The 21,873-nt window shown below is 55.9% G+C and overlaps 1 protein-coding gene across 6 annotated transcripts; it reads left to right on the top strand.

Moving 5' to 3' along the window:
- Positions 1-461: 461 nt before the first annotated feature.
- Positions 462-21,498, top strand: KCNC4 (potassium voltage-gated channel subfamily C member 4). Of its 6 annotated transcripts, none has more exons than XM_072844908.1 (5): positions 462-1,294; positions 6,177-7,108; positions 8,205-8,233; positions 8,741-8,845; positions 14,691-14,827. In XM_072844908.1, exons 1-5 carry the CDS (start codon positions 644-646, stop codon positions 14,825-14,827), a joined length of 1,854 nt encoding a protein of 617 aa, XP_072701009.1. In that variant the 5' UTR covers positions 462-643. The 6 variants fall into 6 exon arrangements, with proteins under 6 accessions (XP_072701009.1, XP_072701008.1, XP_072701010.1 ...); XM_072844907.1 differs by having other exon boundaries at positions 8,741-8,884; XM_072844909.1 differs by lacking the exon at positions 8,205-8,233 and adding an exon at positions 7,459-7,460 and having other exon boundaries at positions 6,177-7,113; positions 8,773-8,884.
- Positions 21,499-21,873: the final 375 nt, after the last annotated feature.

Genomic DNA, 21,873 nt, shown 5'->3' with positions numbered 1-21,873 from the left:
GAGCGGGGGAGGCGGAGGGGCGCATCCACCCCCCTCCCCCCCCCCAGCGGGTACCGGGGAGGCGCCCCCGGCCGCCGCCCCCTCCCCGAGCCCGGCCCGGGGGGGCGGAGGGAGCGCGGAGCCGCCGGAGCAGGAGGGGCGGGCGGCGGGGCCCCCCCGCGCCTGGCGCTGCAGGTACCGCGGGGGGACGGGGACGCGCAGCCCGGCAGGGCTCGGGGCTTGTCCCCCCCGCCCCCGGCCTTGGCGGCGGCGGCAGCAGCATCCTCCTCCTCCCCAGCCGGGCCCGCATCGCCCCGCGGCGGACCGGGGCTGCCGGACCCCCCTCCCCGAGCCCGACCCGCGGCCCCCCGCCTGCACTTGTTGCTGCCCGGCAGGGCTGGGCTGGCTCCCGCTTTAGGGCGGTTTTATGTAGGGGGGTGGTTTTGGAGGGGGTGGAGGTTGCAGCCTCCCCTGCCGTCCCCCACCAGCCAGCGGTGTCCGGCGCGGCTCCAGCCTGCTCCCCCTGAGGCCAGAGCCAAGCCTGAGCCCCCCCTTTTCCCCTCCCCAGTCCCATCTCTGCCCCCCTCTCCCGCCTCCGCTGACCCCCAGCTCCTCGCCCGGAGGAAGGGTGCGCGTAGCGTGCATCTCCCATCCACCGAAATCTATGATCAGCTCGGTGTGTGTCTCCTCCTACCGTGGACGCAAGTCTGGGAACAAACCACCCTCCAAAACATGCCTGAAGGAAGAGATGGGCAAAGGGGAAGAGTCGGACAAGATCACCATCAATGTAGGTGGCACCCGGCATGAGACCTACAAAAGCACCCTACGGACTTTGCCGGGCACCCGCCTGGCCTGGCTCGCCGACCCCGATGCCCAGAGCAACTTTGACTTTGATGGTAAAAGCAATGAGTTCTTCTTCGACCGTCACCCCGGGATCTTCTCCTACGTGCTCAACTACTACCGTACCGGCAAGCTGCACTGCCCCGCGGACATCTGCGGACCCCTCTTCGAGGAGGAGCTGACCTACTGGGGCATCGATGAGACGGACGTGGAACCCTGTTGCTGGATGACCTACCGCCAGCATCGCGATGCTGAAGAGGCCCTGGACATCTTCGAGAGTCCCGAGCCCGGTGGAGGGGCCGGTGGAGAGGAGCCTGAAGAGGAAGGGGGTAGGGAGATGGCCCTTCAACGCCTGGGCATGGATGACAGGCCGCCGGGGGCAGCGGGGGCTGCCGGAGGGGGTGGCTGCTGTCGGAATTGGCAGCCCAGGATGTGGGCGCTCTTTGAGGATCCCTACTCGTCCAAGGCGGCAAGGGTAAGCTCCCGAAACGCGCCAGCGGGGAGGTGGGATGGGGCCGTGCTGAGGTTGTGTCGTCGTCTCCCCATCCCCATGGGTGAGATGGATTCTCCTGGTGGGTTACACGGACTCCCCGTCGCCATCCCCCTCCTACCACGGGGCAAGTTGGCCATCTCCCATGCTACAGGAAGTCTCTTCCATCATCTCCCTGTTCCATCCCAACACATTGCATCTGGGGGAGCTGGGCTGAAACGGGGCGCAAGCCCGCTCCCTGACCCCTTTGCACCCTTGGGTGCTGCCTGGGCACCTCCTGGGCCCACAGAGACGAGGGATTGTCAGGGAGAGTCCTTGGCAGGGTTGAGTCCTGGCAGAGTTTCAGGATGCTCTAGGACAGGCAGGATTGCTTAGGCTCCTCTCACCGGGTTGTGTGCGTGCCTATGCCAAAACCCATGTTTAATAGCCCAGGTATGGCGTGGGGGGACAGGGCTGGTGGCTGCTGGCACCCAAATCAGGTCCTGAAGCAAATGGGATCCTCATGGTTGTCCCCAAGGAGCTCGTGTTCCTCTTCTACAGCAGCAGCAGCCCCAAAGGACACCCTGTGCGTCTGCGCAAGCACCCCTCCCTGCACCCTGCAAGAGCCCTCGTCCCCGCACCCCTGTCCCCCACCATCGCCGCGTCGATGCTGCCCACGCGCAGCATACGGTCCCCATCAGCACGTGCGAGCGCAGGCTCTCAGCCGCGGTTAACACACAAACACACACAACACACACGTGCCCCAACCCCCTTCATCCACACACATCCCTGGGGACCTGCTACACCACGTACACACACGCGAGCACACACGTGTGCTAACACCCCCCCACGACCCCCCTTGCACACACAGACGATCCCTACCCACAGACACCGACATGCCCGGGACGTATCCCTCATAAGCAGGCGCATCTTTGGGTTCCCAGCCTGGCTCGGGCACCATTCTGCGCACGTGTCTCCTCTCCCAGCTACTCTTAGATCATCCCCAAAGCACTGCCCACCGACCCCCAGACACCCACCCACGCCGTTCCATACCCATCCGGTCCCATCCCCACGCGCGTGTCCCCCGTCACGCCCAGCTTATAAATCTGCCGCACACACGCATATAGATATTTGGGATCTAAATGAATTTTGGATGCATTTAGAGGTGTAAAAAAACCATCAATCGTAAGAAATCCTGCAGGCATTTCACACCCACCAGCAGCGCGCAGGGCAGAGGTCAGTTTGTCAAGGCGGTGTTTTTGCAGCTAACGTAAGAGCAACACACACACGCAGAGGATGCTTGGGCAGCGAGAGCTTTACTCATTTTGAAAGGGGTACCTGATTCTTTGCCCATCTCTGAGGGCTCTGAGAGATGCTCTGAGTGGTGCAAAGCTCCAAATTAAAACATAAACCCAAGCAGAATAATTCAACTCAGATTTTTCACGTTATTATTTGGTTCTGCTTTTCCTGTGTGCTGAGCTGCGCTCAGAAAGGCATTTGCTAAACAGAAGCAGGAGGAGTGTGTCGGAGGGAGCAGAGATGGCTGTGATGTGAGCCCCGACTGGAGTTGGAGTGGGACCAGTCTGCACTGGGAGCTCCCCACTTCCTTCTAACTGGTCTGAGATAAAGCCTCAGCTCAGCACCGCCACGGGGACGGGCACCTTCCAGCAGTAACGCTCACAGGCTCTTCTGGGTCATATTTTCCACTCTAAAATAGCAGTATAGTTTTGCAATGGCTTAGGAGAACTGCTTCGGCAGAAGGGGAAACTGAGGCATGAGGCAGTACAACCAACCTAAGTGAGCGCAACCTGCCCAGCGCACCCAGTTAAGGCAGGGAACTGTTACTGGTTTGGAGTCACCGTCCAGCACTAGGATGCTCCGGGACCTATGAGCATCTCTGCAGGTGCAACGCTCATGGTGCTGCCCTGGTGTTTTGGGGTGGCTGAAGTGGGATTTCTTTAACGCTGTCCTGTTTCGGAGTCTCCCCCTTCCTTTTCAGAGCAAAAGGGGTGCTGCCGGCCACGCCATTTGGCCTGGGGATGCGCCAGAGCCGCCGGTTCGGTGCGTCTTGCCAAATCTTGGCAGCAGCGGGAAGGAGAGCGCTCCCGGGTTGCGTGTGTAAAACTTCTCCCTCGATCGTGCGACAGCAGTGACTAGGAGTCTCGGGGGCTGAATTCCTCTGGTCCTTGTTCCTCCTCACCCACGGAGCAGCCCCTTGGGGCCCGACTCCGTTGGCTCCTGGCTTTTTCCATCTTTCCCTCCTTCCGGCACTTCTCTCTCCCAGCGCCTCCTGAGCTGGCAACTGCGTGAGCGTGTGGTTGGAAATTCCCCTCCCAAGTTTTTAGCATCTTTTCCTTGTAGCATCGATGCCCATGGGATCTTGGCTCCTGTGTCTAGTCCAGTCTCAGTGAAAATTTGGTCCCTAGTGTAGCTGCTGTCCCAGCTGGAGTGTAAAACTCTTTTTCTCCCCCTGGGAAGCTGCCCTGGTTGTAATTTTTACCTCTATTTCCAAACTTTGCTCACTTGTAGCTCTTCATTATTTTTCCCTTTGCAGCCCGACTTGTGGGGTCCTCACCTCACTTCCATTGGGACTTCCAGGCTAGTGACCCCCTGTAGGGTCATGGTTTTTTTGGGGAACACCCATCCCAAGCTGTTGAGCACATGTTGAGATCGTGTAGGTCATTGTGAGGTTCTGGAGGACTTGTTTGGTGTGGGGATTTTGGTGCTGTATTGGTGGCCAGTGGGTATATACATAGATTTTATTTTATTTTTAAGACAGTTTTGGTAAATTCTTGAGCTTGGAGCAGAGGCCAAAGCTGAGATGAGACGTCTCAGGTCAGATCTTCAGCTGACACAAAACTGGAGCAGCACTATTGACTTTGGGGGGGGACAATGGTTGGCACCGGCTGTGAACCCGACTCTCCTATTTTTAGAGGTTGTTTTTGCTCCTGGGGCTAAATCAGATCTCACCTACACTTCTCATACAGCAGGGCTGTTTCACTGCCTGAGTGTTTGCAGGGTCCCACTCTCTTCCTTGGTAATTTTTGTCTTACTATTTTGCTTTGAGTCTAAGTTTTTGCTCTTCAAGTTTTCAGAATGTTTTTACTCTTCAAGTTTTCCTCTTCAAGTTTTCTCCGAATGTTACTCAGCCCTCAGCTGAAAAGCAGATTATTTTGGCCGTGCCACCGCTGTATAGACACATGTGTCTGGTTAAACCGGCCTTGCTTTAAGATCCCACTTTTTTGTTTGGTCTGCTTCCCAAATTGAGCATGGCTGATCGGAGCTGCCCCCAGCAGAGCCGTGTCACAGCGCGTGGTCCAGAGTGGTCTGATCTGAGCTCTGGTAAAGAACATCTTGGCCCATCCCCGAGCAGGTGTCTATCACTGGCAGGGGGAGAATCATCTTCCAGAGGTTTCTCCATCAATTAGAGCCTGGCTTAAACTTCACACCTAACTTTCGGAGGGCTGATGCTCTCTGTGCTGGACCCACACGTTTGCCCTTGGGGACACCCCTCAAGGATGCTCTTGGCAGGCTGAGGGCTGCCGGCACATTACTGCCAGTGTCCGGGGCCGGGTTCTTCTCAAGCGTGACTCAGACTGTCTCTGCTGCTGATTCACTCCAGCCGAGGACCCGGGCTGTCGTCTAGAGCAGGCTCACGGTGCGGCTGCCTGCTGAACGCAGCCGGTCGGGTGGGTTTGACAGCAAAAGGTCGCATCCTGCTCGGTGCGGACAGGGTGGGTTAGCAGCAAAGGGTGCTGTAGCAGGATCTGCTCCCAGGAAGCCAAACCTGCTGTGCTTTCGTGCTGGAGGACAGTAGAAGAAGAGCTTTTCTGCTCAGAGGCTTTTTTTTTCGGGGGCTCTTGGAAACAGATGCTCTGGGTAATGGACTCATCATGAGCTCATCCTGTCGGGGAGGAGGGCTGAGCAGGATTGATGGGGGGACGACAAAGTGTTTTCTTTCTGACACAGCCTGTGATTTCCACGGCGTGCTGCCGGCCCCTCCTCGCTCACATCCAAGGCGAAGCGGCAGTGTGCCGTGGGGAGGAGGCGGCGCGAAGGGGACAATGGTCTCACCGGTCGGGCAGAGGGGAGAAATGGGAGCATCTGGGTGTCACCAGGTCCAGGCATCAGCGGGATGCTGAGCTCTGGCTGCTCCTCTCCTCCTTCTCCTGCCCTCTCAGTCCTGGGACCATTCGTGGGCACATCGTTCACCACTGACCCTTAGGGAGCAGGGAGGGGGCAAAAGGACATCTCTGATACATCCAGACCCCAAACCTCACAGTCATGAATGGTGTGAACGTCTCATCTGGGGGGGGTTGGGATGAATGTGAGGGAAAGCTCTTTGACTCAGTCCTCTCAAAGTTCCCTTTTCATGTGTGTTCCCAGTGGAGGCTTACTCCAAACCCAGGCTGTTGCCCTTCATCCCCATCACTGTCATTTCTGGCACATCTCCAGCCACAGCTGGAGCCCAGCACACCTTCCCCTGTACGTATCGTAGCACTTGGAGAAAGGTTCAGGACTGATGTCCCCAGGCACTGAGGTTTGCTTTCAACTCATGGGACAGGTCCAGGGAACCCTCCCTGTTCTCCATCCTTGGTCTTGGGGAAGTGGGTGGCAGCAGCATAGCTCCTGGGGTGTTTTGAGTCTGTTGCACTCATTTTTATTGAATGAGGACTTCTCCCATCCCTGCTATTGGTATTCACTAGCAGGGGTTAGAAGAGATGTACAGGTGACACCAGAGGCGTGCCTCAGGCTACCCCAAAGCTGTTGTCATGGTGGTTCATGAAATTGCTGCTTTCCTCCAAAGAGGAGAGGTTGACCCGAATCAACTAATCAGGAGGGGTTGACCCAAATCACCTAATGGCCTGTGTAATTTCAACTTTTGCAGGTAGTTGCTTTTGCCTCGCTTTTCTTCATCCTGGTCTCCATCACAACCTTCTGCCTGGAGACGCACGAGGCCTTCAACATCGACGTCAATGTGACGGAGACCCTCGTGGTTGGCAACACCACGACGATCCTGCTGACGCATAAAGTGGAGACGGAGCCCATCCTCACCTACATCGAAGGGGTCTGTGTCCTGTGGTTCACCCTCGAGTTCCTGGTTCGTATCATCTGCTGTCCAGATAAGCTTCTCTTCGTTAAAAACCTGCTCAACATCATTGACTTTGTGGCCATCTTGCCCTTCTACCTGGAGGTAGGTCTCAGTGGCCTGTCCTCCAAAGCTGCCCGGGACGTACTGGGCTTCCTACGGGTGGTCCGTTTCGTCCGGATCCTCCGGATCTTCAAGCTGACACGGCACTTTGTGGGTCTCCGGGTGCTGGGCCACACACTCCGGGCCAGCACCAACGAATTCCTGCTCCTCATCATCTTCCTCGCCTTGGGGGTCTTGATTTTCGCCACTATGATCTACTATGCTGAGCGGATCGGAGCCAAGACATCCGACCCCCGCGGGAGCGACCACACTCACTTTAAGAACATCCCCATTGGGTTCTGGTGGGCTGTGGTCACGATGACGACCCTGGGCTACGGCGACATGTACCCCAAGACCTGGTCGGGCATGGTGGTGGGGGCTCTCTGCGCGTTGGCTGGGGTGCTCACCATCGCCATGCCCGTGCCCGTCATTGTCAATAACTTTGGGATGTACTATTCGTTGGCCATGGCCAAGCAGAAGCTGCCAAAGAAGAAGAAAAAGCATATACCCCGTCCGGCCCCGCTGGACTCCCCTACCTACTGCAAATCCGAGGAAAACTCCCCCCGTAACAGCACCCAGAGCGACACTTGCCCGTTGGCAGTAGAGGAGGGGGCGGCTGAGCGGAAACGGTCAGGTGAGACCCCAAAGGTGGGGCAGAGGGAGGGGGAGACCTCCAGGAGCCCACAAGGCAGCGTTTTTGGTCCCCTGTGTCCCAGAGTCCCTGGGGACTGCCCTGCTGCAGGACACGGCCCCCAGCTCTTGGGTTGGTGAGAACTTGGTGCAGAAAGGGCTGGGGTCCAGGGCCCTTGGGTGTCCAGGTATTGGGTGCCGTATTGGTGGACCAGGATGCTGCAGATCAAGATCCCCCCTCCAGGCAGGGGGGAGAGGCCATGTCCTGCTCTCCTAATGGCATAGATCAAGGCACTGTGGTGTGATTCAAGGTGTCCCTACCTAGCCCACCTCTTCCTCACGCTGACAGAGGTAAGACCATTTGCCCGATTCCCATCTTAGCCTGGTAATGCCCTTGGGGTAGATTTTCTTTTGCTTCCTCCCACCAGAAATCAGGGCAAGCTTCACCAAAATGGATAAATCCATGGGTATTCCCAGGGGCTTGACCCCACCTCCCCATTCATCTTCTAGTAGATGTAGCGTCCCTGCATGGCAAGGTCAGCGCTGCTCCGAATCCTGTCCTCAGGCAGGAGCAAAACCAGCCCCTGTATGTTTATTATGTGGTCTCATGCACTGAGCTGAAGTTTGGGGTTTGGCCAGTCTTTCCTTCAGGTCAGGAGAGGGCATGGCCCCAGCTGTGGGCAGTCGGTGGTGGGCAGCATCACCTGGGCTAAGCCTGGGGGCTGCGAGAGCCCTGCCGCGGTATCGTTGCTGGCCACGGAGGCTGCTTTGCCCTTTTCGTCTTGGTTTGCTGCCAGCGGCACCTCCAGAGCCGCCGGCTTTGCAGTGCGGAAGCAGGAGGGACCACGGTGGAGTTGTGTCCTGCGCCGACGTGGCATTCACTGAGGTCAGCCCTGAGCAGCCGCACACCTGGCCACATGTGTTTAACAGTGATGGTCCTTCACCTGTGGAGCTCAGGGACACAGGGAGCTCCAAACGCCCCAGATGGGTGTTTTCCTTTATAAATCTCCCTTTTCCACGTGCCTACGCATCCCGTCTGCCCCGGGAGCCCTGGCAGTGGGGAGCAGTGAGAGTAGCTCTGCTCTGGAGGAGCAGGTCAACCCTATCCCTTCACCCCAACACCAGTCCAGGAGTTCAGGCCAGACCCTTACCTGGCATAGCATCCTCTCCACTAACGAACCGCAGAGCCAGATGACATAAATTAGCACCTCACCACTAACCTGAGCAGCCTGTATCTCAGCGGTGTGAGTTTTGGAGAGCTAATTCCCACCAATTAGGTGGGTGGACCTCAAAGACCAGGGGTGTTTCTTCCCTGGCAAACCCTGCTTGGCTTCACACAGGGCATATAACCCTCAGCAGGAGTAAGAGCTGCTGCTTGCGATTAAAATGTGCCATGGTCCTGCTCCCCTGGTCACTCTGAATTAGCATGTCCAGGCTGGGATCAGTACCTGAATTTGTGGGTGTTGCTCTGGGCCATCTGCAATCTGGTCTTCTGCTTCCTTGCATGGTGTAAGCAAACCCTTCTGGCCACCCCAAGCACCTCGTCCTGTGGGTTTATCATCTGCTGATGGGTCTCTGCCACCTTCTTGCAGACTCTAAGCAGAACGGTGAGGCCAACGTGGTGCTGTCAGACGAGGAGCAGCCGCTGTCACCGACCGATGAGAAGCGGCCCATGCGGCGCTCCAGCACCCGGGATAAGAACAAGAAATCTTCCACGTGCTTCCTGCTGGCCACGGGTGACTTCTCCTGTGCAGCGGATGGAGGCATCCAGAAAGGTATGGCTGATGCTGGCGGTGCGAGCTGGCCCGTGGGCTGGGGAGGGCGAGATGGAGGAGTGAGGTAGAGGTTTATTGCATCTGTCCGAGACGGTGGTTCATCTCCATCTGCCTGCCTGGCTGTTGTTCTCTGCTCCCCAAATCCACTTGTCTTCCTGCCTCTCCATCTGCTTCATCTCCGTCCACCACGACTCTCCGTGCTAGCTCTACCCTTTTTGTTTTCTCCTCCCCCAAGTCTTCCTCCCCTGATTGCCACTATCTGGGGTCTGTGACCCCATGCTGGCTGCACTGCCCTCCTTGGGGACAGGTTTGTCCCTTTGTTCCCCAGTGCTCCCTCCGACTTCTCCTGTCCCTCCAGCTCTTCTCCCTGGGCCTCAGTCACCCATCTCAGAGTGGTGTGAGGGGGACCTCTCTCCTGGGGAGGTTGTGACTGAAGGTGGTCGAAAGGTTTTCAGTAGGGAAAAAAATCCACAGGCTTTTCCTTTCCTCTCCCCCTCTGATGTCTTTTGGTGGGTTTGAGCACGGGGAGCCGCGATGTGTCAAGTGCTGCCTTGCCAAAAGCACTGGGCTGCCAGAAAGGCTGTCTCCTCTGGGTTTGGAAAGCTTCGCTAAGCGTTGAGGTTTTCTATGGGAAACTGTGGGGAAGATGAGTCAGGAAAACTCAAAACTCTTCTTCCCATGACGAAACAACAGTCCTCTTTAGCCTGGTCCCTTCGCACCATCCTCCAGCCTTCCCTGCTCCACCAGAGAAGTGCCCTGTGCCCATCTCCCAGCACCCCAGGCCCTAGGAGGGTAAATCCAGTGCCTATCTTGAGCCACAAAATCCAGCTTCACCCTCGATTGCTGGGATAATTCTTAGGACACGGCTCAGTTTTTTAGTTTTGGAGGTTTTTTTGTGTGTCCAGGGTGGTGTGGGATGATGTAGCTGCAGAGCTGACCTGTCTCTACCTCCTTGGTACCATCTAATCCCAGTTACTCACAGGGAATGGTGCATGCGAGCTGGGACCAGGCAAGAGAAAAGATGATGTGCTACGTCTCTGAGCTGTACACCAAGACCTGTTGACTGGTGGTGTTGGTGCTTTGGAGGCCCTCAAGGGTTTGTTGTTGTGGCTCTGCTTGGGTTGGTAAAGACTGGATGGGCTTGGGACATAGGGAGGACCTCAGCTTTGGGTCTGTGACCTCCAGCCCTGGTGCCCAGGTTCATCTCACACCCTCCTGGCATCTTTTACACTGGGGAGTTGCCTGTTTTCATGTGTGAGGCAGCCCGGCTTGTCCCACGCTGGCCTGGGCCAGGATCTCCAACAGCCCCTGGAGCGAGGGGAGGTGTTTGGGGGCAATCACATTTATTACGTTAGTAGAAGCAAATTGGTTGCTTCCTCCTGGGAAATCAAAGATTCCCTTTGGCGTTCCTGCTCAGCATTGTCCCTTAGAGAGAGGAAAAAAGTGAAAAGCTTTGCTCACCTTTGGGCAGAAGGGTACTATACAAATATTTGCTTGAAAAGCCTCAGATTTTTCCTGGAAGTGCCTTTTTCTGGGAAGTTGGTCTCTTTTCCTAACGCCTGCTAATGAGAAGAAGCGAGGGGGCTCTAGTCTTGCCCCAGACTGGGGGGGATGCTGAACTGGAAGGGACGAAGGAGAGGGATGAAAGCCAGTGCTGACCTTCATCCTTACAAGATGCTCAAGTCAGGCATCTCCTCAACCGAAGCATTTGAGCTTGGTCCCACTGAAGCCAGGAGAACTAGAGTAGATCTAATAGCTGAGGATCCAGTGATGCTCTTGCTGGGCTCCCAAATCACATTACTTGGTTGCAGGAGACCAGGAGATTTATTTCATGCATGGTGGCAGCAACAGCTATTCGAAAGGGGACTTTGGAGATCTTAATTGCTTTGTTCTGGTGTCCTTCCTGCAAATGTCAGAGTGCTTTATACAATTAAAAATAGACGTGTACGTGGGTCACTTACCCCCACCTTGCTGAAATGTTCTTGCACCTGGAGAAAGGTGGATCTGGTGTCCAGAGGGGCTTGAGTGATGCGCGAGACCTTTTGGGAAGAGGGAACCTCAATATCTGCGCCCTGCTTGGGCTGTTGGCGATGGACCGGTGGGATGCTGTCCTGGGAGGTCAGGGCTGATGCCTTCCCTGGTGAAATGCTCCACTCTGGTCAGGGTTAGTGGTGACCAGAGATGATCAGAGGGGCAAAGCAGCCTCCTGCGCTCCAGCCAAAAGCTGTTGGGAGCCGCAGAGGCGCCTCTTCCCTCGGTCCTGATTTATCTCCTGCTGAGGCTGTTTGTTCTGGTACTGGGATGTTGGCAGCTCTGCAAATTGAGATGAGCTTGATTCTGAGCCCGACTTGCTGATGGCCATCTGTCAGATCCTGGGACAGGTACTGATGTCTGTACAAGCTGTGGAAGTCAGGAGATGGAGCTGGTTCAGGAATATGCTGCAGATCTCCTCATCCATCATGGTTCGAGCCCGATTCCAGCGGTTGGTCTCGTTGGGGCAGCTCAAAGAGAAGAGCTACCCCTGCCCACCACCCTTGGACCTGGGCCCAAGCTGGATGGCAGTGTAACGCCTGCCGTGTGGCGTGTGTTTCTTGTCCCTATTGCTCTTTCCAGTGGTGTCACCCAGCTCCCTGGCTGCCAGGGATGTCCCTTATCTCCCTCCAGCACTCAGGTCCTGCTCAGCATTTCCCTGCAATATGTCCTGTTGGGGCACAGACACGCTGGCATGGGTCAGTCTTGGCATGTGAGCCCCCATCCTCTGCTTGGATGGAGGGATATGGAGGCAGGATGGGTCCAGCATCCCCCATGCCAGCGAGATTGGGTATGATGGTCTAGGAAAAGGTAGTGGTTGAAACCAGAGTGGGATTTCAAGAGGAGCCACAGGGAATGGGCTTAAATGGAGGGAAGGGGATTCACCCTTTGACGGCACGCTGGCATGGCAAAGCGGCAATTTTTGGCTTGGTTGCCAGAGCATCATGCAGCTGATTTTACTCTGTTGCTTGCTGTTAGTGCAGGGCCGTGACCGGCATGTGGCTTGAGTGGTGTGGGGTCGAGCGTGGGGATGCCCACGTGAGCATCCACCGGTGATGCTTGGCTGGGGGGGGGAGCGGGGACAAGCCCACGTTTGCACGGGGACACACGTGCGAGTGTGTACAACACGTAGACGAGCGCCAGGCCGCTGTTATAAACAAGCACAGGCGTTCCTGGGCAATGCTGCCTGCTTGCATTACCCCGTCCCCATCTGCTGCCGGCTCGAAGCATGTGTGAGCATGCACGTGCGCTTGGGAGCTGCGAGCGTTTGCACGTGGGGAGCGTGGCATTGCCAGGTCCTGGGGAAGAGCCCCGGGGGTTACCCGCTGCCCCACCACTCTATTTATAAGATGCCTCCACACGGCTCCTTGGCAACAAACCCATTTATAAAGCAATCCCGGTGACCTCAGTTAGCACCTATGCGAGTTCCTGGGATACCGGCTCCATTAATGAACAGCACCGGTGGCAATTAGCAGAGCACAACCCTCCGGCGCTTTGCAGCTCGACTCCGTGGTGGCACCTGGCCCTGAGCTCAGTGGAAAACCACAATGGCCTTGGGGGATGGAGTTCTGAGCTCCTTCTTAAGTTGGTCCTGTGAGCGTGGCTTTATATGCGTTAGGAATTAATTGATGGAGAAAATGAAGTGTTGGTCTCGGGGCAGGTTTGCCCTCAGAGTCCCATTGCAGAGGGGCCCTGGAGCAATCAAGCACCTTTATGAAGCCCCAAACTGTGATGCTTGAGACTTAATCAAAACTGGCAGCATGATTTTGGCCCTGTTCCTATGCCCTCCTTCCACCCTTTTCCATTCAATGATCTGAGCAAGAGGGCAAAGAGCATCCCTATAAAGTGCTCAACCACATCAGCGGATCCTTGCATCGCCAAGGCGGCTTCCAGCAAGCCCCGAGCCCATTACACCTCTCGACAAATCGATGTTGTTTGGGTGCTGGATCCATCGGTAACCCCAAGCTTTCAGGGACCGGTTGCATCTCGGCACGATTGCTTCCCATGCGCATGGCTCAGGGTGGGATGCGGGCAGGAAAACGTGTGAACTCTTCAAAGAGCCTCAGCGCTCCTGGAAAAAGAGCAAGGTTTGCTGAAGGATGAGCTCGATGCAGTTTTTTGGAGTCTGTTTTTAGGGAGCAGGGCGTCTTTGCATCGGCTGCTGCAGGTGGGAAACATCCCCAGCTCGGGATGGGGCTCCCCCCGGCTCAGGGCTGCGCTCGCTTCCCTCCTTGCTCGCTGTGTGGATTTGTGCCAGAAAGTAAAGAAGGAAATTGCTCTTCTCTTTGGGGCCTGATTCTGCTCTCGCTTCCACTGCGGGAACTGGAAAAGCTTTGCTGAAGTCAGCAACAGGTTTAGACAGGCAGCCTTCTGTCCCCCAGCCCTTTCTCCTCCAGCTTCAAAGCTGGCGGAGCCGTGTCTCCTGGGGTGGCTGAGTTATGGGAAGAGGTTGAAGCCTCCCGTGCCTCCCTGCTGGCTGGGAAATGAGTAGGAAAAAGGTACAAAAGGGGGATAAAAATCAGGTTTAAAGAGGTAGTGCTCTGAAGCCCTTTCCAGATGGTGCTCGTGTCTCGGCATCCTCCTCAGACGTGCATGGAGGTGATGCTGCGATCACTCCGGAATGAGCCGGCAGCCCTGTTCCAAGCCCAGAACACCCTGGCCGGGCCAGCACCCGCCGTCGGTGCCTTTGCATCAAAGCAGAACCCAAAGACGTGCCATTAAGTCCCCCGTGGGACGTGGGGACAGTTTCCAAGCTTGGCAGTGCCGAAGGGGCCATCCATCACCTTGTTTTTCTGCTGTCAGGGAGCTGCCTCCCTCCGCTCCCCCTGCGTGCGCACACACGCTCGCTCACACGCACTTGCTTTCTCCGCAGCTCGCTGGTGCTTGCAGGGAAGGCAAAGGCGAGGCTTGGATTTTCTCGCCCAGGCACTCCTGGGGAAGACGCAGCGAGCGTGGCATGGCGCAGGGCAGTTGGGCTCATCGTGGCCGGGAGCATCCTTAATTTTCCATATTTTGGCAGCAGAGCTGTCCCTGCAAGGTGCAGTGATCCGGAGAGCAGATCTTGGGGCTCATCTTTGAAAAGGGCTGCTGTTTGGACCTAAAAATCCAATTTTCAGTGCAAATACGTAGTTTCTTTCAGAAAGAAAAGTGGCTTTTGACCTGCAAGAGCATTTGTTCTGGCTGTTGCTTTTCAATAGAAGCTGGAGCAATTTCTGGCTCTTTGGGGGAGTGTGAAGGGTTCCCATGCTTAAAGCAATAGAAATATTTGCTCTTTAATGCAATTTCTTATGGAAAATAATGAGCATGTCTACCTGCTCCTTTCCATACAGAAAGGTGTCAGCAGCAGCTTGCTGCTACAGCTGGCATAAAAACCAGAACCGGGGGAATAACTCCTTCCAAATCCCATATTTGTTTGAGTTCTGCTGCTTTTCCCCGTTTGCTTCAGCCCACGAAATCCCCAGACTCATTCCTCATTCAGAGCAGTTTGGGAAACAAAACCCAACACCCCCCAGCACTGATTCGGTCTCCCGACATCAATGACTCTCGAGTCCTGGATTCGGCCGGCGCTGCTCGACTGCACGGGCAGCCAAGGGGAAGGGAGGGGAGGTCTGGAGGATCTGCAGAAGCTTGGCTGCCCCCAAAAAGCCCTTCCTGAATTTTTTTAGGGGGTTGAACTGGGGTGTGGGGCTGGGCAATGCTCACCCTGGTGCTCTTTGCTTTCCGAATCTTGGGAAGGAGGCTGCTTGGCTCTAACCTGTCCCTTTTCTTCACCAAGGCTATGGAAAATCCCGAAGCCTAAGCAGCATAGATGGTGTGGCAGGATCCACGGTGGGCTTGGCTCCCCTCGCGTCCCGCTGCAGCTCTCCCTGTCCTCTGCGGCGTCCCTGCTCTCCCGTCCCCTCCATCCTCTAAAACGCCGCCCGGATCCCGCTTTGTCGTGTCGTGTCGTGTCGCTCTGTCCCCCCTTCCCCGTGATGCCGTGTCTCCGCAGCGATGCCTGTGCCCAGAGGAGACCGAGCTGGGACATCTCCATCGCTGAGAAGCGGGTTCTGATCTTCTCCAGCCCAGCGCTGCCGCCGTGCTCCCCCTGCCCGGTTTGCAGGACGTGTAACGTCTCCATTGAACTTGTCTCGTGTCCATGTGTTTGGGACAGTCCCTGGAGTAGGTGTTGGGTTTTTTTCTCCCCCTTGAAACCTTATTCATCCTAAATAAATTGGGCCAACCCATGCGATTCCCTCTGGTGTCGAGCCCTCCTTCCCGTGGGCCGTTTGCACTTGGGCTAAAGGGTGGTGGAAATGCAAGGAGGACATGTTGACTCATAAAATTACATATCATTGTGCTGGAAATGGCTGAGTTCATATAATTTTAGGTCTTTTTTTTTTTTTTTTTTTAAAAACAGCCTCAAGTTTCTGGAGGCAACAGATGAATAAACCTCTATTCCCTGCCCAGCAGCGGTTCCCCTCTTGTTTTGTGCCTTTCTCTGCTTAAATCACACTCTCTCCTTCCCTGCTTGTGTCTCCTTCTCCACCCAGCCTCAGGGATGGTCCTGGGGCTGAAGGTGGATTTGGCAGCCTTGAAAACCAGCCCTGAGAGGTTGGAGGCTGCAGGGGCGGGTGCGGGGATCACGCGGAGCTGGGATAAAGGATCGGCAAAATAGATGTATGGGTGTTCCCTTGACGAGCTGGGAGGTGGTGGGGAGAGGAATATGGGTCCCTGGGAGCGGTTGGGAAAGCTGCTGCTGCTGTTGAATAGCGAGGAAATGAGAGATTTGAGACAAAATGATGCCTACATGGATGGGAGGACGAATCCTCTTTTGAGGTGGATGCAGAGCATCCATTTGAGGTGGGGCAGAGCATCCCCACGGCGATGGGAGCTGGGTTTGAACCAGGTCCTCCCCCAGCCTTGGGAGGATGGGGTTGGAGTGCCAAACTCCCCGTCACACTGCTGGTCTTTGCTCACATATATTAGTTTTTGGGATGATTTTTGGATGGTCTCGGGTGTCTTCCCGAACTAGAACAAAACCTGACTTCTGGCTCATTTCTAGCTCCGTCGCCCCGGCTCTGCCTCCCCGGAGGCATCTGGGTCTCGGGTGGCTGAAAGCGGCCGGTTCGGTGGGCGCATCGCATCCCTTGTCTTGACTCTCATCCCGGTGCTCTCTCCGTCTCTTTCCTTTCTCTGAGCAAGTCCAGCTCAGTGGGGCTGGAACCTGGGGACTTTCAGCCGGAGGATGGGGAGCAAAGCTTAGCTTTGGGTGTGTTTTAAAAAAAAAAAGCCCCAAGAGCTTTTTGGGGGTCAGGCCCTTCCCCTCCATCGTGGCCAAACCAGAGCTGGTGCTTGGGGATGATGCAGAGTAAAGATCCCCTTGGTGCAAGGCTGGTCCCTGCACCCCAAAGGAGCCAGGCTGGGTTTTGGCAGATCCTGCAGCTGGGACCCTCCTGCTCCTTCCCAGGCTGCCCGTGCCTCAGTTTCCCTCGGTGTAGAGAAGGGTTAACGCTGAGAGCCTCCTGCAGTAAAACTCCTTGCTGCCACGGTGGAAGAGATGCTATGCAAGGAAGAAGCGTTAAATGCCTCGTCTGGCTTATTTTTTTTCTTCCCCACCGAGTTGAAGGAGCTGACAGGAAGAGCCAGTCACCACATCTCCAAAACAACCCCCCTCCAAGTCCTACACCAGGTCGACAAGAAGCTCTTGCCTTTTATTTCGCTTTTCTTCTTTCCGTCCTGCCTTCTCCTGCCCCAGCCGTGCAAGCAGAGCAGCGAGAGGGTCAAAGGAAAGCAGAAAACAGGGGAAAAAAAACTTGGTGCCATGAGCCGATCCTGGGGCTTGACAGCAGGAGCTGAGCACCGCGTAGACCTGGTGTTGGAGCTGGAATTTCTCCAGAGTTGGGGAGAAATTAGGATGAGCCGCATCCCTCCTCTGCCCAGGACGTCCCGTAGTGGTTTCCTACCCCTGTGCCATGAACCCTGTGCCGTGACAGTGATTCACCCCTCGCTGGCAGGACCTCAGTTTACCACGTCGTCTTGGTGTAGCTGCATTCCTTGAATTTCTGTAATTAAAGTGTATTCCTGCACCAAACAGTCGGGGCACCTCGGCAGGTTCATGAGTCACCCCAAAACCCTGTGAGCTGGGCGAAGGGGCGAGTATGGCAGCACCATACCGGTGCTTCTCTGGCGCATCCTCCCCTTCGGAGCGGGCTCCTCTGGAAGCAGGAGGAGCTGGAATATCCCCAGCCCGTGCGAGAGGGAAGGTCACCCTCCATGATTTCAGTGGTCTCTGAATCATAAATGATTTAACCAAGGTCACACGCTGACTTTGGGGATGAGCCAGGCATGAAAAACAAGCTCTGCTGCCCTGTCTCTTGCAGAAGAAGCAGATCAAGAGACTCAAATTTTGGGGTTTGAGTCTTTTGAAAGCAGAGGATTAACCTGGAGCAGACGCAGCCACGGATCCCGAGAGATCCCATCCTCCCCTTTCCCCCCGCCAGGCTCCCAAATCAGCTCATCCAAACACCGGAGCTGGCTCCTGGTGTGGAAAACCCTTGGTGGACCCCCCAAAAAATCTCATCCCCATCAGAGCAACGAGGGTTGTGTATGAGAGCTGACATGGAGCCGGTACGATGCAATTTTTAGCAGTGGCGTTATGCAACTCGGAGAAGGGATGACTAATGTGCAAAAAGCTCCTCTAAAACAACCGAGCCCCGAATGGGAGACGGAGGGATTTCAGTGGGAGGCACCAAACTGTTGAAAAACCCATCGCATCTTCTCCCTTTTCCTCCCCGCCGCCTTCTGAACAAGTGATTTGGGGGATGCGGGAGGGGGAAAACAGCATGTTGTTATTTTTAGGTGGGGTCTGGGTTGGTTTTGGGGGCGAGTTAGCAGGGGTTAATCCCCTGGATAAGATGATAAAAGGAGCTGTAGTGGATCAGAAGAGCAGACCACTAAATATCTCTGTAGCCCAGGGTTTTATCTCAAACAGTGGCCAAAATTGGCTGCCTAGAGAATAGGATAAGAATAGAGCAAGAATATACGATACTTCCCCCGAATATCCTCCCAGCCGCTTATCTATGTTTAGGGATCTGGCGAGGAGCGCACGTTCCAGCTAAGGCGAAAAGCAGCGGGAGAAAGCAAGGTTGTTTGATTTATTCTTGACGAACTGAATAAATCAATAGGAGTCTGGCTGCCTCTGCCCAAGTCCTAAAATGGCATTTAAAAAAAAAAAAAAAATCAACTGGTGTGCAGCGACTGTCAGGGCAGGGAGCTTGCTGCCGGTATCGCAGCCTGGAAAGGAGAGTTTCCCATGGGATGGGGTGAGCGTGTCGGGTCTGAGCCGCTGTCTTGTTCGCAGCAGGATGCTGTGATTGAGAGGAACGTACAGATACAGCACCGTGTATACCATATATACGTGCCCCTCGCCTATAGATAGCGTGATGCCCGGCAGCGCGGTACCAAGGGGAGCTTTAGTGCCCCGTGCTCCTCGCCCCGTGGCAGCTGCAGATGCACGTGGTGCTCAACAGCGGGAACGGGATCAGAGACGCTGCGTAGCATCGGGCTGCCCTGATCTTCGAGCCCTTGCATCCGTCTGTCCGTGTGTCTGTCTGCTGAGACCGGCAGCACTTTGGGACGGGGATCAAACCCCTGTAACCACCCGCGCCCGGTGCAGAAAGCAGCCGTGCAAGGGGCAAAAGCCGAGCAGTGTCGTCCTTTGGATCCAGTTCCCCCCTCCATCATCCAGCAGCAGCTTCTTCCTTCTCTCCTCCTCCCGGGAGGCTCGAGCGCGGTGCTGCGTGGAGACTGCGCCGCCATCCCGGGTTGCGTGCAAAGTATTAATTGTTATTGTTGCAACAACTGCTCTGTTTCTCGGGAGATGCCTGAAAGAGCTGACAAAATAGAAAGGCCTGTCAGGCAGCCGGGCAGGAGGTTAAGATGTCAAGAGAGTAATTGCTCTACCCAGAAGCAGCCTGTTTCTGGTTTCCCCAGCACTGCCAGGAAAAATCCTCAGTGCTTATTTGATGACAATTAAAAAAAAAAATAAAATAAATAGCAACCTCATCCCTTGCCCGTGCTGATGAGGAACGGGGAGAGCAGAGGCAGATGCAAAATAAGATGCAGTTGAGCTTATAAATAGGGGCCTCCCTGCTCCCAGTCTGTTACTTCATTACCTCCACCCGGGCAATCGATCCTTACGCTTTTCCTTCATGAAAAGGTAAATGGAGGCTCAGAAAATATTTTACAAACTGCTGGGGAGCGGGTCGTGCTCCTCTTGTACCCCCCGGGGCAGCGCCTCTGGTCCTCGCAGCAGGGGAGATGCAGGTGGCCGCTGGCTTTCGCTCCTTCGTCACGAAATCCCCCCGGCTTTACGTGGTCCGTGGAGACGGGCATCGCGGGAGATGCAGATGTTGGCTGGGAGGTGTTTAACGCCAACATCTGGGGAGCGCGGTGGGGTGCTCTGCCCCGCGGGCACTGCCGGCTCTTCAGAACCCTCCTGTTGCAGTGGTGAAAAGAAAAGGGACCTGCAAAGTGTCCTGGGGTGGCCCGGGGAAGCCTTCGAGGGGCGGCCGGAGGGGCTGCAAGGAGCCGTCCCTGCGGGAGTGTTTTGCCTTTTGGTGATTTCTCTTTCAGCACCTCCTGAGCCTCTTGTCTGCAAACAGATCTTTCAATGGGGGGAAAAAAAAAGAAGGGGAAAAAAAAGAAGAAAAAAAAAGAAGGGGGGAAAAAAAAAGCAATCGCACTGGCAGACCAAAACAGAGTTAGTGTAGGACCTACCCAAACATTGTGCTGGAGCAGCTGGAGGCTGGCAGCCTGCGGAGGCAGCGCTTAAGGGTGTTTGGGAGATGCTTGTAGGGGGAAAGCGGGACCGTGTGAACTCACCATCCCTGGAAATGTGGGGAGGATGGCCCTGGCAGCACCCCAGCAAACCCTGGGGATTTTCAGGGCTGGGTCACGGCCGGGCTGTGCCAAGCCTCCTGCCTTGCCCAGGGAGGGGGTGGCAGGGCATCACCCCGCTGCCGTTGGGTGTCAGATCTGCACCCAAAAAGAAGGGCTGAGGAAGGAGCCGTACGCTGCGGAGGGGCTGGGACCCGCCGGCGGAGTGGAATCGAGCCGGTAACGATAAGCTGAGACAGGAGGGCGGTTTTCTCGTGGAGGCTTTGTCTGGGGGACAGCGATTAAACAAAAAAAAAATCTCCGCTGTTGTTATTTATTTTTAGTCATGCTAATTTTTTCTGAGGCTGGGAAGCTGCTTTCTAAGGCAGGTCCCTGGAGGATGCGGGCAGCAGGTCTCGAGCTAGCACGCAAAATGGCTTTGAATGGGGAGGAGGAGATGGGAGTTAAAAGCCGAGTCGTGTCCCTGGTAAATCAATCGACCTGATGGGGAATGTTTCTAGCAGGCCACGAGCCCTGCCGAGAGCTTTTAGCTGCTTGCAGGAGTGATTGAACCAGGAGCGGTGATATTTTTCAGCAGCCGCTTCGTGCGTGGCCAGCGCTGGTCCCCAAATTGCTGCTGGGTGATGATGCTGGGTCCCCAGAACCGGTCTGTCGTGGCAGCTCGGGAGGTGGGGTCCTCTCCTGCAAGCCCTGGGATTTAGGGACTTTAATCCCAAGGGTTTTTCTGGGCTGCGGGGCTTTGAAAAGCCTCCGTGTCTGGGCACTGCTTGCCCAAGCTGCGCAGTGATGCTCGACGGAGGATGAGAGCTTTATTTCGGGGAAAATGCGATGCTTTTGGAGCTGTGTTCGGTCTGCAGGGGGGAAAGCCAGGTCAAACCCACAGTCAGGAGCTGGTGTTGGGTTTTGCAGCAAAATCCCTGGGTGGAAAGGGCAGCTCCGTGGCTTATCAGGTGGATCAGGAGCTGTCTCCCCGTCTGACGGCCCCTCGCCTGGAAACCGGGTCCTGGCACATGGGTAGCGGCGGTGTTGTGACTCAGAGCTCCAATCAATGTTAATTAATTCAATGATAACAAATGAGAGGGAAAGAGAGAGAGAGACAGGAAAAAACACTGCGGGATATTAATGCACCAGGCTTGGCTTTGGGACATCTGGCTTGGGAAGTTTGGTTGAGAGCAGCTTTCTGGGAGGAGAGGGCTGCAGCGGGGTGACTTCTTTCCTCTGCTCTTCGTTTTTACCCTCAAAATCACCCTGACTCCACATCTGGTTTCTCTCAGAGGATCGGTTCCCAAGTCTCCATCTCTGGGTCCGTTCTGAGGCTTTTTAAAAACATTTTTTCCTGATTTGCTGATGGAATAGCAGCGTTTTATTCCTCCGGAGAAGGCTATTTCACTTTGTAGTTACTCTGTTTTCTGCACCCTGCAAAGTTTGGGTCCCCTGGAGGCTCAGTCTCGCTCTCCTTCTCCTATTTCTCCACAAATAGCCGATGAAAGCGGTGTCTAACGGCGTGTTTAAAACTTGTGTCTTTAATTGCAGACACCTGCCAAGACGTCCTCTCTTCCAGTTACCCCCAGGGCGAGGTGGTCACCTTCTCCTGAGCCCCAGCTGGATGCAGGCAGCACCCCGGCGAGGGACGCCTTCCCCGAGGGATGCTCTCCCCAAGGGATGCTTTCCCTGAGGCGGAGGGATGCGTGCCCCAAGGGATGCCTTCCCCGAGGGATGCTCTCCCCGAGGGTTGCTTTCCCCGAGGCGGAGGGATGCGTGCCCCGAGGGATGCTTTCCCCAAGGCGGAGGGATGCTGTCCCTGAGGCTAAGGGACGCGTTCCCCAGGGGATGCGTTCCCCAAGGCCAAGGGATGCTCTCCCGAGGCTCAGGGATGCTCTCCCCGAGGCCAAGGGATGCTCTTCCTAAGGCTGAGCGATGCATTCCCCAAAGGAGATGCTCTCCCCAAGGCCAAGGGATGCATTCCTCCAGGGATGCTCTCCCCAAGGAGCTTTGCTTGCCCACCGCAGCAGCCCAAAGCTCCGGCTGCCAGCTCTGCGGCTGGGGGGGTCGGCAGCCGGGTCCCCCCCAGGGAGATG

The sequence above is a fragment of the Ciconia boyciana genome, chromosome 23, assembly GCF_034638445.1.
Source record: "Ciconia boyciana chromosome 23, ASM3463844v1, whole genome shotgun sequence".
NCBI classification, from domain to species: Eukaryota; Metazoa; Chordata; class Aves; order Ciconiiformes; family Ciconiidae; genus Ciconia; species Ciconia boyciana.
Note: the sequence above shows the minus strand (reverse complement) of the source record. Positions and strands in the feature narration are given on the sequence as shown.

Coding starts and splice junctions, on each gene's coding strand:
- KCNC4 (XM_072844904.1), top strand. CDS start 644: ATGATCAGCTCGGTGTGTGTCTCCTCCTACCGTGGACGCAAGTCTGGG. Junction 7,114..8,701: donor GGCTGAGCGGAAACGGTCAG/GTGAGACCCCAA, acceptor ACCTTCTTGCAG/ACTCTAAGCAGAACGGTGAG. Junction 8,885..14,690: donor GGATGGAGGCATCCAGAAAG/GTATGGCTGATG, acceptor TTCTTCACCAAG/GCTATGGAAAATCCCGAAGC.